This window comes from Eriocheir sinensis, chromosome 58 (genome assembly GCF_024679095.1).
Source record: "Eriocheir sinensis breed Jianghai 21 chromosome 58, ASM2467909v1, whole genome shotgun sequence".
Classification (NCBI taxonomy): domain Eukaryota; kingdom Metazoa; phylum Arthropoda; class Malacostraca; order Decapoda; family Varunidae; genus Eriocheir; species Eriocheir sinensis.
In genome coordinates this window covers 2,842,066-2,856,122 of record NC_066566.1, presented here as the reverse complement: position 1 = coordinate 2,856,122, position 14,057 = coordinate 2,842,066, and the positions used below count along the sequence as shown (strand labels likewise).

At 43.7% G+C, this 14,057-nt stretch overlaps 2 protein-coding genes across 8 annotated transcripts in view; one reads left to right on the top strand and one right to left on the bottom strand.

The window, feature by feature from the left end:
• Positions 1-9,003, top strand: part of LOC126985044 (fibronectin type-III domain-containing protein 3a-like) — a 127,943-nt gene extending 118,940 nt beyond the window's left edge. For 4 of the 7 annotated variants that reach the window (XM_050839312.1, XM_050839314.1, XM_050839308.1 and 1 more), the window contains 7 exons: positions 355-521; positions 1,296-1,556; positions 2,519-2,734; positions 3,626-3,792; positions 4,482-4,612; positions 5,137-5,331; positions 5,701-9,003. In XM_050839312.1, the coding sequence (XP_050695269.1) occupies positions 355-521; positions 1,296-1,556; positions 2,519-2,734; positions 3,626-3,792; positions 4,482-4,612; positions 5,137-5,331; positions 5,701-5,832 (1,269 nt within the window). In that variant the 3' untranslated portion in view covers positions 5,833-9,003. The remainder of the gene's footprint in view (positions 1-354; positions 522-1,295; positions 1,557-2,518; positions 2,735-3,625; positions 3,793-4,481; positions 4,613-5,136; positions 5,332-5,700) is intronic. The other 3 variants (XM_050839313.1, XM_050839311.1, XM_050839310.1) reach the window with 1 other exon arrangement.
• Positions 9,004-10,838: 1,835 nt separating this feature from the next.
• LOC126984974 (uncharacterized) lies at positions 10,839-13,787 on the bottom strand. The gene is made up of 2 exons (XM_050839205.1): positions 12,704-13,787; positions 10,839-12,062 (listed from the first exon to the last, which is right to left on the bottom strand). Exons 1-2 carry the CDS (start codon positions 12,800-12,802, stop codon positions 11,181-11,183), a joined length of 981 nt encoding a protein of 326 aa, XP_050695162.1. The 5' UTR covers positions 12,803-13,787; the 3' UTR covers positions 10,839-11,180.
• Between the last annotated feature and the right edge of the window lie 270 nt (positions 13,788-14,057).

Below are 14,057 nucleotides of genomic sequence, written 5' to 3'. Positions count from 1 at the left end.
TTGTTAACTGATTATTTTTTAGGTATCATATTGGGGAGTTGTTAGTAGTATATTCCTTTGCCCTTCTTTATATGTATGTTTTTCATATGCATTTATCATATGTGAGATTTGCAAACTATTTTGTTCGTAGTGTTTTCATACATCTAATATTTTTAAGGACCTGCCACTATTTCCATATCCAACATAATTTTGGTGTGATTTTAAGTTTCTCCTTTTAATTTCTGGTGTTTTCAGTGTCTGATTTACAAGCCATTGTGTACTAGTTTTTTTGTTTGTTTTTCCAAATTTTTATCTCACTTTGAAATTTTGTCTTCCCTCCCTTTCCTCCTCCCTCTCTCCTATGTCACCACACAGGCCCGCTCTGCTCCCCTACAGGTGTCTTGTCCTCATGCCGAGTCCTCAGAGTCCTCCTCGACCTGTGGTGACCCGGAGTCTGACCTGACCTTCACCAGCGCCTACACTGGATCAGCCACCACCACGGAGGTGCGGAACCTGTCCCCTGCCACCACTTACGCCTTCAAGTGAGTAACTGCGTCGGTGAAGGGCTTTGGGTCAAGGGTCAGTAGGTACAGTGTGTTGTGTGTGGAGGGCATGAGTTGAATGAGAAATCTAGAGCTTGTATGACTGTCTTACCTTAAAGAATAGTATTGTTAGAGTTTGTGTTCTGTGTATCATTAGCGGGGATCATGTTTCTTAATGGTCCCTCTAAGCGAGCAAAAAGAGAAAAAATCATCACTCACACAAACCATTTCATAATATATATCAAAGCATTTGTGATCAGTTTATGTATCATCTGTTTTGGGGGGTTTAAGTCATGGCACAAATTTGGCCCATCGCTGCTTCACGGTAAAGCCACAAATTTGGCCCGTCGCTGCTACATGGTAAAGCCACAAATTTGGCCCGTCGCTGCTACATGGTAAAGCCACAAATTTGGCCCGTCGCTGCTACATGGTAAAGCCACAAATTTGGCCCATCGCTGCTACATGGTAAAGCCACAAATTTGGACCTGAGCTGCTACATGGTAAAGCCACAAATTTGGCCCGTCGCTGCTACATGGTAAAGCCACAAATTTGGCCCATCGCTGCTACATGGTAAAGCCACAAATTTGGCCCATCGCTGCTACATGGTAAAGCCACAAATTTGGCCCGTCGCTGCTACCAGGTTAAAGAATAGCATGATTAGAGTTTGTGTGTTGTGTGCATCATTAAGTAAATCAAACTAGAATTATAAGGTTCGAGTTGGATAAAGAATCTCTGCCCAATAACTCACCACATCGTACTTTATCTCACCCTCAGAGTTTGCTGTAGTAACAGTGCCGGGGTAAGTGCCTGGTCATCCCCCGCCACTGTCACCACTCCAGCAGCTCCCCCCGCCCCTGTGGCCTACATCTCCTCCTCCCCCGCGGCCACCACCATCACGCTGCTGTGGGGCGAGCCAGCCAACCACGGCGACCCAATCACCCACTACGTCATAGAGGTGGGCGACCGCACCGTCACCACCACGGGCCCGGAGACCGAGCACACCCTCACAGACCTGCTGCCAGAGACCCTGTATAAGTAGGTTGAGTGATGCTATGCCCGTCCATCTTGGTGTTTGATAGTTCGACTGGGAATTGTGTCGTAAATATAGAGGCGCTTAAAATAGATATGAGACTTATTTACGGCTTGAAGTCATGTATAAGTAGTTCGAGTGATGCTACGCCCGTCCATCTTGCCATTGGTGTTTGATAGCTCGCCTGGGAATTGTGTCGTAAATATAGAGGTGCTTAAAATTAATATGAGACTTATTTACAGCTACTTTACAGCTATTTACGCCTGTCCATTTTGGTGTTTGATAGCTTGACTGGAGATTGCGTATGAAGTGTGGAGGCCCTTTGGACTAACCTCAAGACTTTCCTACCACTATAGACCTTTATACTGTGTTACACCCATTCATTTAACCCGGTAGCAGCGGGGATCATGTTTCTTAATGGTCCCTCTAAGCGAGAAAAATGAGAAAAAATCATCACTCACACAAGCCATTTCATAATATATATCAAAGCATTTGTGATCAGTTTATGCATCATCTATTTTGGGGGGTTTATATCATGGCACAAATTTGGCCCATCGCTGCTACACGGTAAAGCTACGAATTTGGCCCGTCGCTGCTACAGGGTTAAATTTCATAGCATATCTACTTGTGGGTTGAATATGTAGGTGTTTACCACATTTACTGACAAGAATATAAATCCATCTTAGTCTAAACTCACGATCATATATTTCTCAAAACCTGACCAACCTTTGTAGTGCCGAGTGATTTGTATGCACTGTGCTGTTTTGCTGTTTTTAATTTATACATCTGTCCCACTTTTTCCTTCCATTCGTTGTCTTCTTGTTTGAACTTAAAATATGATCTTGATGAAACAGATAAATTAACATAAACAGTCAAGTTTTTCTTTCAATATGGGTTGCTCTTGTAAAGATTAGAAGCCAATATGAGATTACTAATTACACAACATTTTTCCTCGTCCTCTGTGCAGGGTGCGTATCCAAGCCATGAACAGCGTGGGGCCCGGGGGTTTCAGTGCCATCCACAAGGTGACCACCCGACCCCTGCCGCCAGCACCCCCGACCCTGGAGCTGGTCAAGGCGTCCTACAACTCCCTCAAGCTGAAGTGGGGTGATGGGCGTAACCTGGATATGCTGACCTACTCCCTGCACATGGAGTTCACTAACCCGCACAATGGCAACAAGGAGTAAGTCGGTTATGACACTTTTTAACCCGTCCGCTGCGATTGACACAGATTTGGCTTTCACTGGTAGCGGTAATAGTCTCAGGTCTTTCTCTGCCTCTGTGATGGATAGTGGAGTGTTTCCCATGTGGTATTGGTATGCTGGATATCCCCTCCCAAGGTGCAGGACTTTACATTTTTCTTCATTGGATTGTAGCAGCCACTTTTTGTTCCATTCCTGTTACTTGGTGATGTCTTCTTGTAGGAAATCCGCAGTCAAGGGGTTAAGGCAAGACTTGACAGTGCTTTGGGGAACAGTTAAAAAAAATATTCTCCTTATAATCTTGATAGTGTGCCCAGTATGTCGGCCTAACAGTCTCTACAGCATGGTGGAAGTTCAAAGTTGTAGCTCTATTGGAAGGTGTGATAGGCAGTGAAGGAAAAGTTTTGTTCATAGAGGAGAGTTGAGGGTTCAGTAGTCAAAATCAGATAGACTATTCAAGCTTTATTGACACATTAAAGCTATTGCATTTGACACAAGATTGTTACTTTCATTTTTTATTTTATTTTATTTATTATTATTATTTTTTTTTTTACAATAAAGGAGACAGCTCAAGGGCACAAAAAAAAAAAAAAAAATCTCTTGGTTCCTGAAAATCTCACTAATTTGGTTGCCTGTGAGCTCCCTTCCACCTCACCATACTTGTCACCACTCCTCCTCCTCACCATACTCATCACCTTTCAACTCACTATACTCATCATCACTCTGCCATCTCACCATACTCATCACTACTCTGCTTTCTCACTATGCTCATTGCTAACTCTTCCATCTTACCATATTCATCACCTTCCTTCCATCTCACCTTACTCATCATCATTATTCCTTCTCACCGTCTCCCTCGCCCCCTTTGACAGGTTCTACCAGGTGTACAGCGGGACCAACCAGAACTACAAGGTTGCTCGGCTTGAAGAGAACACCAAGTACCACCTCAGGATCTGTGCCAGCAATGAGGCCGGCACGGGACCTTTCTCCCCCATCGCCTCTCTCTCCACCACCAAGGCTCCCCCGCCCCTCATCAAAGGTACGCAACACCCCATTAGTCCTTAAAATTGGGGTGGGTCATAGGAGGCATACCATGGGCAAAATAAGGCCTAAGACATGCTTTTGACAATAATTGGGAGTCTTATAAAAACGCGTAAGGTCAGTCTGTGAATCAACATTTTGCTAGCCAGCGTTCTGCTCTCTCCCAGTAGCAAAGTTTAGTTCGTAAAGCGTTGGGGTACAGAGCCAGCTTGGGAAACTTGCTCCCCTCCTGTTTTCATCTATACTGTCAATGGTTGTCACGTTTATATTAGTTTTAGATTTTTGTTATGCACCTCAAGTTTTATAATTTTGCGATTTTAAATGAGGTGTAACATATTAGGTGCCATATGACCACTGTATATTCCTTTGCCCTTCTTTATATGTATTTTTTTCATATGCATTCATCATATGTGAGATTTATAAACTATTTTGTTTGTTGTGTTTTCATGCATCTAATATTTTTAAGGATATGCCACTATTTCCATAATATAATTTTGGTGTACTTTTAATTTTCTTCTTTTAATTTCTGGTGTTTTCAGTGTCTGATTTACAAGCCATTGTGTACTAGTTTTTTTATTTATTTATTTATTTATTTATTTATTTTTATTTTTTATTTTTTTGTTTGTTTTGTTTGTTTGTTTTTCCTACAACTCAATTAATCAATCAGTCCTGTTTTCTTCCTTGCAGCACCCCGGGTGACCGAGACACCCGAGGGCGGCCACCTGGTGGAGTGGTGCAGTGTGAGGTGTCCCGGAGAGGACTCCATCATGTACCGCCTCCAGATGCTGCAGGCGGGCAAGGACCAGGACTACTCGGTGGTGAGTGTCCTGCGATTGACTTCTCTTCTTCCGTATCCCCTCCTGCTTTATTTCCTTTCTTATTTTTGGTCTCCTTCCATCCCCTCTTTTCTGATATCCTATTTTTACTTCAGTTTTTCAATTACTGTCTTTATTCTGTGCCTCCTTCTCATAGTTGTCGCTGCCTCGGAGATGTACACTCACTGGTAGCATAGAATTGTATTGTGCTTCCATTCAGAACATTTCTATTTCTTTATCATTCACTCGGACTTCTATGAGCATTGTCCCTCCCTTCTTATTCTACTAATCTTAAGTACTTGCAATTTTTTTATTATCAGGCAGTAGATTCTGAATATGAGTGAATTTTCTGTACTGTATCAGGCACAAACTAGGAACCTCTCTCACCATCATATCCTATTAAACCCAGCCATGTATTGTGTAATAAATCCAGCCATCAATTCCGTAATCAACCCAGCCACCAATTCATCGATAAACCCAACGCTCTCAGCACTGTGTTAAGCTTCACTCCCTCCGTTCTGTTTCAGGTCTACACTGGCTCCGAGACCTCCCACACCCTCACTCACCTTGACCCTCACTCGGGCTACTATGTGCGAGTGTGTGGCGTGCGTGTGTGCACCAACGGGGAGACCATGACTGGGGCGTACTCATCCCCAACCCTCTTCAACACCCCTAAGCCTGCCCCAGTCACCACCGTTAAACCAGCAGTGAATGCCTCTCAGGTGTGTTCCCCTCACCTTTTCCTTCATTCTGTTGCATCCTGCTTCTTTACTTATTGTTTTGTTCTAAAATGATTGTTAGAAAATTTTCGTATGATGAAATTGTTATGAAATCTATGATGTATGTGCCCCTTTAATTTCTTTGTTGTTGTCGGTTATGAAGGACTTTAGCTACAAGTCTATAAAATATCAGTCAGAGAATTGACTTTATTTACATATATTTCTTATACTTTTTAGTTTACTTGTTTACTAGACTGATGGAAGGATCTGATAAACGTGTGTATGTGTGCCTGTTTTCATGCATCCCTGAATGTGTTTGTGTGCATGACTCTCTCCCTCCCTTAATGCTCACCCTCCCGACCGTGCCTGCAGGATGTTGGGTTCCAGTGGCAGCGGCTGAGTGATCAGCAGAAGGCTGCCGTCATCCTGGCCATGTTTTCTCTGTTCTGCGCCTTCGCGGCCATTGGGCTGCATCACTTCGTGGCGCCCGACCACGGCCGGTAACCCATCATGGCTGCTATCGTCACTGTGTTTTTATATTCTCTTTGAAGGTAACCAGATTTATCCTGCAGTGAAGATATTGGCTGAACCTGCCCACGGATGGTGTGGCCAGCAGAGCCAGGTGGCTCGAACCCTGAGAGTAAAGTGGTACACTGCAACCCAAGTATGATTTACAAATATTTACAGGTATATAATTTGCTTGTATGAATATCTTTTTATACAAAACCTTAGTTCCCTTTATAATGTTGAACTTTGGAGAAGACTTTTGGTACCCGTGTAGCTGACAGGGCTGTCACTGAAGCTGCCGCTGCGGCCCCCTTGTTCCGGCGCGGGAGGTCCAGTGACACCTCTAGAACCATTAAGGCTGTGTGTGCACAAGTAATGTTTACTGTCGTTGCCGAGTGTATCACTGTACTCTCGTTCACTTTATGAGGTGCTGATTTTTGTGAAGTTGCGAAAAAAACCTGCTTCCCAAAGTGTATTTTTAGCGGACAACATTTTGCTTGATACTCTGTGCTGTCTGATGTGTTGTTTAAGATGTTGTGAAAATTAGTTTTATATAGTAGTCAGACTTGATTTATAAACCTTAAAAAGTCTCCATTTGACGAAGACTACACTTTCTCTCTTCTCCAAGATGTTCCGAGTAAATTTGACTCACATTCCGTGAACTGAAATCTGCATATAGTCACCCGTTTCTAGTTTAAGTTCCCCAACTTTGTAATAATGGACCAAAAATAGCTGCCACTGCTAGTTCTGTGTTTGTATACCCCAGACGTACTTAGGAACCACACTGTCATACATAACCTTGCCAGCAGTCGTAAAACATGGCACCTGGGTTCAGTTGATCGGTCTCTTTGTCTATGTTTCCACTGCCTCTGGATGCTAAATGTTGCAACACTGGTGCTCAATAGTGGTTTGTGTGCTGCTCCTGTGCTCAAGTGGATGGCTCACTCGTGGCTTGCATCTGATTGGGCTGCTACATTCAGCTTTGTTAGGTATCACAGTATTTTTTCTTGTGCTTTATTCCTGTTGGTGCAATAAGTGGTGGATATATTTCCATGTCAACAGTATTTAGCTCCAGGGCATTATATTCTGTTATGGTCAGGACGAAGAGCTGGCGTTCACGTAGGAGAGGAGGAGGAGGAGACGGCGATGAGGTAATAGGAGTTGGTGTAGTTAATTGATTCTTTTTATGTAACTGGGGTAACACTTGACACTTTAATCACCTCCTGTGCACTACTACACTATTATTATTATTATTATTATTATTATTATTATTAATGTTAATATATTTTTTTATGTTGACGATTCCTTGGCTGGGTGTTAGTTACTGTTGCTCTCTGTGTGGTGTCTTTTTGGGTGTAGGGAAGGAGTGTGTTCGTTCGTTTGTTCCTCTACGTCGCCACTACCACCACCGCACACTCCTTCAGTCAGGGACCCTTTCTCCTGTGGATGTGACGTCCCTCTTTCTTTTATTCACTGCAAGTATCGCAAGTATCATCAAGGTGACCAGAATCGCTTGACTGTGGGTAGCAATTTTTCCAAGGTCAGTTCCTGTTGGTGGGTTTTCAGCCATCACTTTTTGTGTAGAACCACATATATATTTTTTTCCTGAATTAAAGCGTCTCAAGTCATGGAGTAGTGTGGAGGTCATAGAGGTGATGATGAAAGTCGTAGGGGAAAGGACGATGCTCCGAGTGTGGTTCCGAGCGCCAGCGGCAGCAGTCAGCTCGGCAGATGTTCCACCGGGCGTTTGGGGAAGACATAGGAAATTACCGTAGGTGCGGCTGAGGACTGCCTCGGCCCGGGTGAGCTTAGAGGGTGACGAGGGGTTGGTTGTTAATGTTGGGAGTAATTCTTGAGGTGGTTGTGGGAGGACTGGTGCAGGCTGGTGGTGCTAGACTGTGATGTTGTCCTGTGCTGAGGAGCCTTGCAAGACCCTCTGCTCCTGCTGGCGGCCTGAGGGAGATGCCCGACAGGAGAGAATAGTGTCCAAACTGTATTTTGTAAGTTCATATACATATATACATAAAATATTCAGTAATCATAAAAGATGGCAGATTATTTTATATGAATCAAAATATATTATAATGTATGTATTAGCTCTTTTTTATCTGGTATCAGTAGAGTGCTCTCCAGCAAATGGCGCTTTGGTGTATCGGGGTGTTTCTCTTGTCCCACTTGGTGTTGTGGCACGCTGTGGCCCACCCACAGGTGTGTGTGTGTGCGTGTGTGTGTACGTGTGTGCGTGTATGTGTAGGGGTCACTCAGCAGTCCTTCATCTGGAGGACCCCACAGTAAACACAATCACAGGATGATCATTCTAAACTTAAAAACTGAAGCTTCAGTTTGAGCACTGAAATGCCTCTTTTTCTGTAAATTTCATGTTTTCATATTTTCCTGTAAATCATGACCTGAATGATATTGGCTGCTGCCAGTGTCCTCCTTTAGAAGCTGAGAGCACACTCCATGCAGCCATCTTGCAGCCATGATTTGCAGAAAAGTGGTCAGGATAACTCTTGATATGAATAACATAAACAGGACAAGGTATTGGGTGTGACAGGACTGACATGGAGGCAAGGCCCGTGAGGCGTTGAGTCTGTATCAGCTTGTCTGAGGCATCAAAATTAGTAGTGTTGGGCATTTCCACTGTGATATTAAGAGAACATTTTGGAAGATCAAGGATTGTGTGGTTCGCCTTTGACAGCATGAGGGAAGGGCTCTGATGGCGCCCTTGATGTTAATGTAAAATGTGCTTTTTCCTTCTGGGTGGAAGCCTTGTCTCTTGTTTTCCTTTTCCCCTTCCTAACATCCAGGGTGTGGTAGACGAACGGCCCGTTGAGCCGAGTCTTAATCTGGCGTACCAGTGAGTGCCACAGCTGCCAGGCCACCAGACTGATGCTGGTGGAGAGAGAGAGAGTGAGGTAGAGGACAGGACCAAGCATTATCTAGGTAGGGGTAGTCCATCACCTTGTTGCTGTTTTCTTCACTTTAGTTTATTGTTTTGGCCCTCAAGTATATTTTTGGATATGTGACATTAGCATTCTAAGACTTATGTATCATAAACTTGTGTAAGTATATCATAAAAATATTCTTTATACATAATAATATTATAAGTAAAAAAAATGTATACTCTCATATTGCCTGCAGATATGAATTATATTCTATATATTATATTTTGTTTTAATGTTTCCATAGCTCTAGTGTTGTTGAACCAAGATGCATTTATGTAAGATAAGTACACCATGGCAGGCACCTGGTGGGGGGGGGAGCCAGAGGTTGGGTCTGTGCTCGGGGCAAGGAAACAAATATCAGTGCCAACCACTTTTCTGATGAATTAAAATTTTTCATGGGGATCCATCAGCCAAAGTCAATATTCGTATGGAAATTATAAGTGAAACCAACAATTTTAACATGAAAACGACGTAAAAGATCTATGTTCTACCATCTTTTGCCATTCCAAAATAAACTATGAGAAAGTATCTGTCTGTCACCTTCCTGAGGTTAAGCTGCCAGCAGGGTTGAGGTGTTGGCCTGAAGCACTCGCCTTCCTGCTGGTGGCCACAATGAGCTGCTGTCCCTCACTGCTGAGTCTCCTGTTTCTGTTGAACATTCAGGAATCACAAACCTTACTCCTCAGGAAAAGTTTTCTTCCTGGAAGTTGGTTTCATACAATTGTTGATTTTTTATTCTTATGTAAATTTACTGCATAATTGATATTGAAGTCCCACTTTTATTCTGTACTCTAATTTTGGTGCTGGGCATCCCCAAACAGCTCTTAAAAGATAAAAATTTACTTTGCTAATTCAGTTTTTTGCTTGCATTGTTTTTTAAATCTTCAAATGTGAAGTTTATGGGCACTGCTTTTGTATATATATATAAATATATATATATATATATATATATATATATATATATATATATATATATATATATATATATATATATATATATATATATATATAAATATATATATGAGGGTAAGCAGGATGGAGAATGCATCTAGTGCTGTGGTGAGGTAGGAGATTGCTTGCCATCTCTTGCTTTCAGCTGCATCTGCCGGACAGCTCCAGCGATAAGAAGGCAGAGTGGGTAAGTCCTTCCTGCCGGTACACAGCCTCTTCCTTATCAAGACCTTCAGAGTGCCTCCTCCCGCCACCCTTGGTAGCTGGCCGGGCCAAATCTCTGGAGGATCTCAGAGCAGATTGGAGCCCCAGAAGTGTTGTGTGCTTGGCCCTCCAATGTGTGGACTCACCCTGCCACTTCACCAATCCAACCCGGGCAGGTGGGACTCTTAGTGATGGTAGGCAATCCACCTAAGGACAGCTCTGACTACAAAACCAGGCAGGTGGAGCTCGTTAGCAATCCACCTGGGCCCTCAGCCAAAAACACAGGTTACCAGGCAGGAAGGGCATCCTGAGACAGAAAAAGTCCAGCTCCACACAAAAATGAACAATGACGTCTTCATCGACTGTCCAACCCCATAAGGGAAAACAAGGACATTAAATAATAATAAGAAAAGCAACATATATGATACGTATATGTAAACATGCCATATACTTCTCAATTTCATCATCCCAGCTGGTGAGGTCTTCCGTTGGGCATTATATATAAGTTATTTCCCAGTCTGTCACCTTTTTGTCCATCTGTTATCCTTATGATTTTCTTACTTTTTATGATTTTATGATTATGATTTTCTACTAAGACAGTGATTTAAACGAAGATTGGATAGTTAACTTATACGAGTGTGTGTGTGTGTGTGTGCATAGACATAGATATAGATGGACCGACCACTTTATTGATACATGATAACTGTAATCACCATGAAATCAAACAATGACGTAAACTGCGGTGTAGCTAAAACCCTGATTGGTGATGGTGGAAGACTTTACTACAATAGGCGCAGAATGCTTGGCGTCCGTCCTGTCTCGTAAGGGCTCGCCACTAAAAAAAAATCATCCTAGTGTTTTTTTTTATTTATTTATTTATTTTTTACAGCAGAGGAGACTGGCGTAGAAAGTGCATGCAAAATATCTATAAATGAAACGGATATGTCCTTTTCTGCGTCACCTACTGGTCAGAACTAATAAGGAGAATTAAAACTAATAAAAATAAATAAAACAAATTAAAAAGAGGGTACGAGGAGACTACAAAAAAATACCTTTCAATTTAGCACATCAGACATGCAGCTCCTGAGACTGTTCGCCATCTTCCCTCCCCATCCATAAATTTGATGGGACCTTCAATCATATATGCACTAACAACTCAATTGCTTAGTTTTCCCTTTTATCCATTATGTAAAGCAGTTTATTTGCCTACTTTCGTCTTAAACTATTCACATCACACTTCGACTATGGGAGGGGTGATGGTGATGATGGTGACGCTGGTATAGTGATGGTGGTGGTGGTGGTGTTGACATCGGTGGCGTAAAGTGCTGGGTCACCCCTCTTTACGTATACATGGTCGAGGTCCGAGGCCACCAGGACATAGCCGTGCGAGGCCATCAAGGCGTGGTCGAAGGTCTTGTCCTCGTCCTCAACCACCAATACTCTGACGGAGACGCGCGACGAGGCAAGGAAGGCGCTAAGAATGCCCTCCTCGGTGCCCTGGACGTCGAGGGAGAGGAGGTCGACGGTGGTCACGTTGAGGGCGAGGAGGTAGGAGAGGAGCGGGAAACATTGGACCCAGGCGAAGGAAGCGTCTGTGTGCACCTCCAGGGACTTCTGGTTTGGATAGTCGATGTTTAGTTCGTGCGTCTGACCCCGAAACGCCCACGAGAACTCTTTAAACGTCGAAGCCTTCAGCACACGTCGGGAGACCATGATCGTCCTCTTAGGAAAGGCTTCAGACGAGAGACATGTGTTCGAAGTCCAGGCTCGGCGGTGCTTCGAGGTCACCATCTTGTAATTCTCCTCGTCAGGCTCCACCAACAGCCCCGTCCAGTTTAAGTTACGCTCCAGCCAAAGTGTGTTGGACAGGTACTCTCCGTCCAGCGCCCCCGCCTCCACGAAGAAGCCGCCCTTCTGCCCGCCGAAGAGCTTCACCAGTTGGTCGTGTATCCAGGGCCAACTGAAGTCGTGGGCGCCTGTCTGGCTTTTCGGGTCTGAGAAGTTGTAAGGCAGCGAGGAGGGCGGCGCGAGGAAGTTTTGCTGTAGGATATGTAGGACTTTGGGGTCGTCAGCGGCCAGAGGACCCGCCAGCCGCGCCCAAGTCTCGTCCTCAAACTCCGGAATCTGGAAATATAGACACAGACGGCAAAACTGAGGGCCATATATTTAAACATTTCTGCGCCCAAGGACACGTAATTTACTAGTCTTTCGTGGGAGTTTAGGGCATTTCCAGGGGTACTTTTATGACCCTGGTGGTAGTCTGAACCTTCTTCTGTACCGTGAACCTAAAAGAACACTCATTAGAAATCGATTAACCTCATTTTTGGCCTTTGGAAGTAGTTGATGTGAGGAGTGGGAGCATTTAACAATACCAACCACGAAGCAAAGTACGGAAAAAGTAGCAAAATGAAGATATGGTAACAACACACAGCAAGAGTAAATATATATCCAAGCGATGTGTCGAGAGATACAAGAGGATGAAGGAAATAACAACACACAGCAAGACTTGAAAGACATTACCAAGCGATGAAAAGATGAACAGAGAGTTGCGTAATATATCCATCAGTCACTCTTACTGAGGAAGATACCATAAAAAAGACAAGATTCGCAGGGTTATATTCCTTATGTCCATCTGGTTCCGTCATTCTCCTTTATTTTATGAGTGAACATTCTCTGACATGGACACGAGCGGTCAGCCTCAAGCGTGTCTTTATGGCGACGCCGGTAAAGATAAAAGACTAAGATTACCCCTCGCCGTTACTCACCTTAGTCCCCCACATGAGCAGGAGGGCGCAGGAGAGCAATCCCACCACCAGCAGGAGGCAGAACACCCTGGCGAGGACGTGGATATGGTGTCTTTGCATCCTCACCTGTAATTCATCTTTCCCGCCAACGTTGCTGCCAGATTGTCGTACCCAGCCTCCGATGTTTGCCGATTTCCGACCCCCAAAACTACCTCCTCAACCCCAATAACTGCCTTAATATATAGTTATCGTTAAAATGGTTAATTATTGGTGTTTTTTGGTAATAGTGATATCTCAGAAATCGGTATATAAGAGGCTCTGAGTACGATAATCGGGCAACGGTGTTCTTCGTATACAATCATCCCTGTTGGCAGATTCGCTTATTATAGTTTGACAGTATAAATTAGGTACAACTTAATATTTCCGGAATTTCCTCATATTGCTTTCATTCTCCTTATCTTGGGCGTCATTTAGAAGTTCACGGCACAAGAAAAGAGACAAGCTTTCACTATTACCTTATTAAAACCGCCTTCCCAAAATTTACATATATACATTCAGAGGCGATTTCACAGTCCAACACAGTGTCTTCGTAACAGCCCGAACCAAACTATAGAATCCCATGCAATCCAAAACGGTGAGGTCTTCGCTGCCACACTAAATACACAAGACTTTTCCCGTATAGTTTCATCAAATTTGTGAACTTAAATATAAACACCAGACACTATACAAGGAAATTTCGAAGGCTCTGGTATTGGTTTGGGAGCTTACTAACCCATCATGGGGAACTGTGAAACTGGGCCTAAGTTCCCACGAGTCTGTCCCTTCATAGATAGACACCCTTTTCCTGGTACTATGGCGCTTGAGAAGACCATTATTAGATTCTTTATCGCGGGTAGCCAGAGAGGTCCATTAGATTCCTTATTGTGGCTCACTCGAGAAGGCCATTAGATTCCTTATTGTGGCTCACTCGAGAAGGCCATTAGATTCCTTATTGTGGCTCACTCGAGAAGGCCATTAGATTCCTTATTGTGGCTCACTCGAGAAGGCCATTAGATTCCTTATTGTGGCTCACTCGAGAAGGCCATTAGATTCCTTATTGTGGCTCACTCGAGAAGGCCATTATATTCTTTATTGTGGCTCACTCGAGAAGGCCATTAGATTCCTTATTGTGGCTCACTCGAGAAGTCCATTAGATTCCTTATTGTGGCTCACTCGAGAAGGCCATTAGATTCCTTATTGTGGCTCACTCGAGAAGGCCATTAGATTCCTTATTGTGGCTCACTCGAGAAGGCCATTAGATTCCTTATTGTGGCTCACTCGAGAAGGCCATTAGATTCCTTATTGTGGCTCACTCGAGAAGGCCATTAGATTCCTT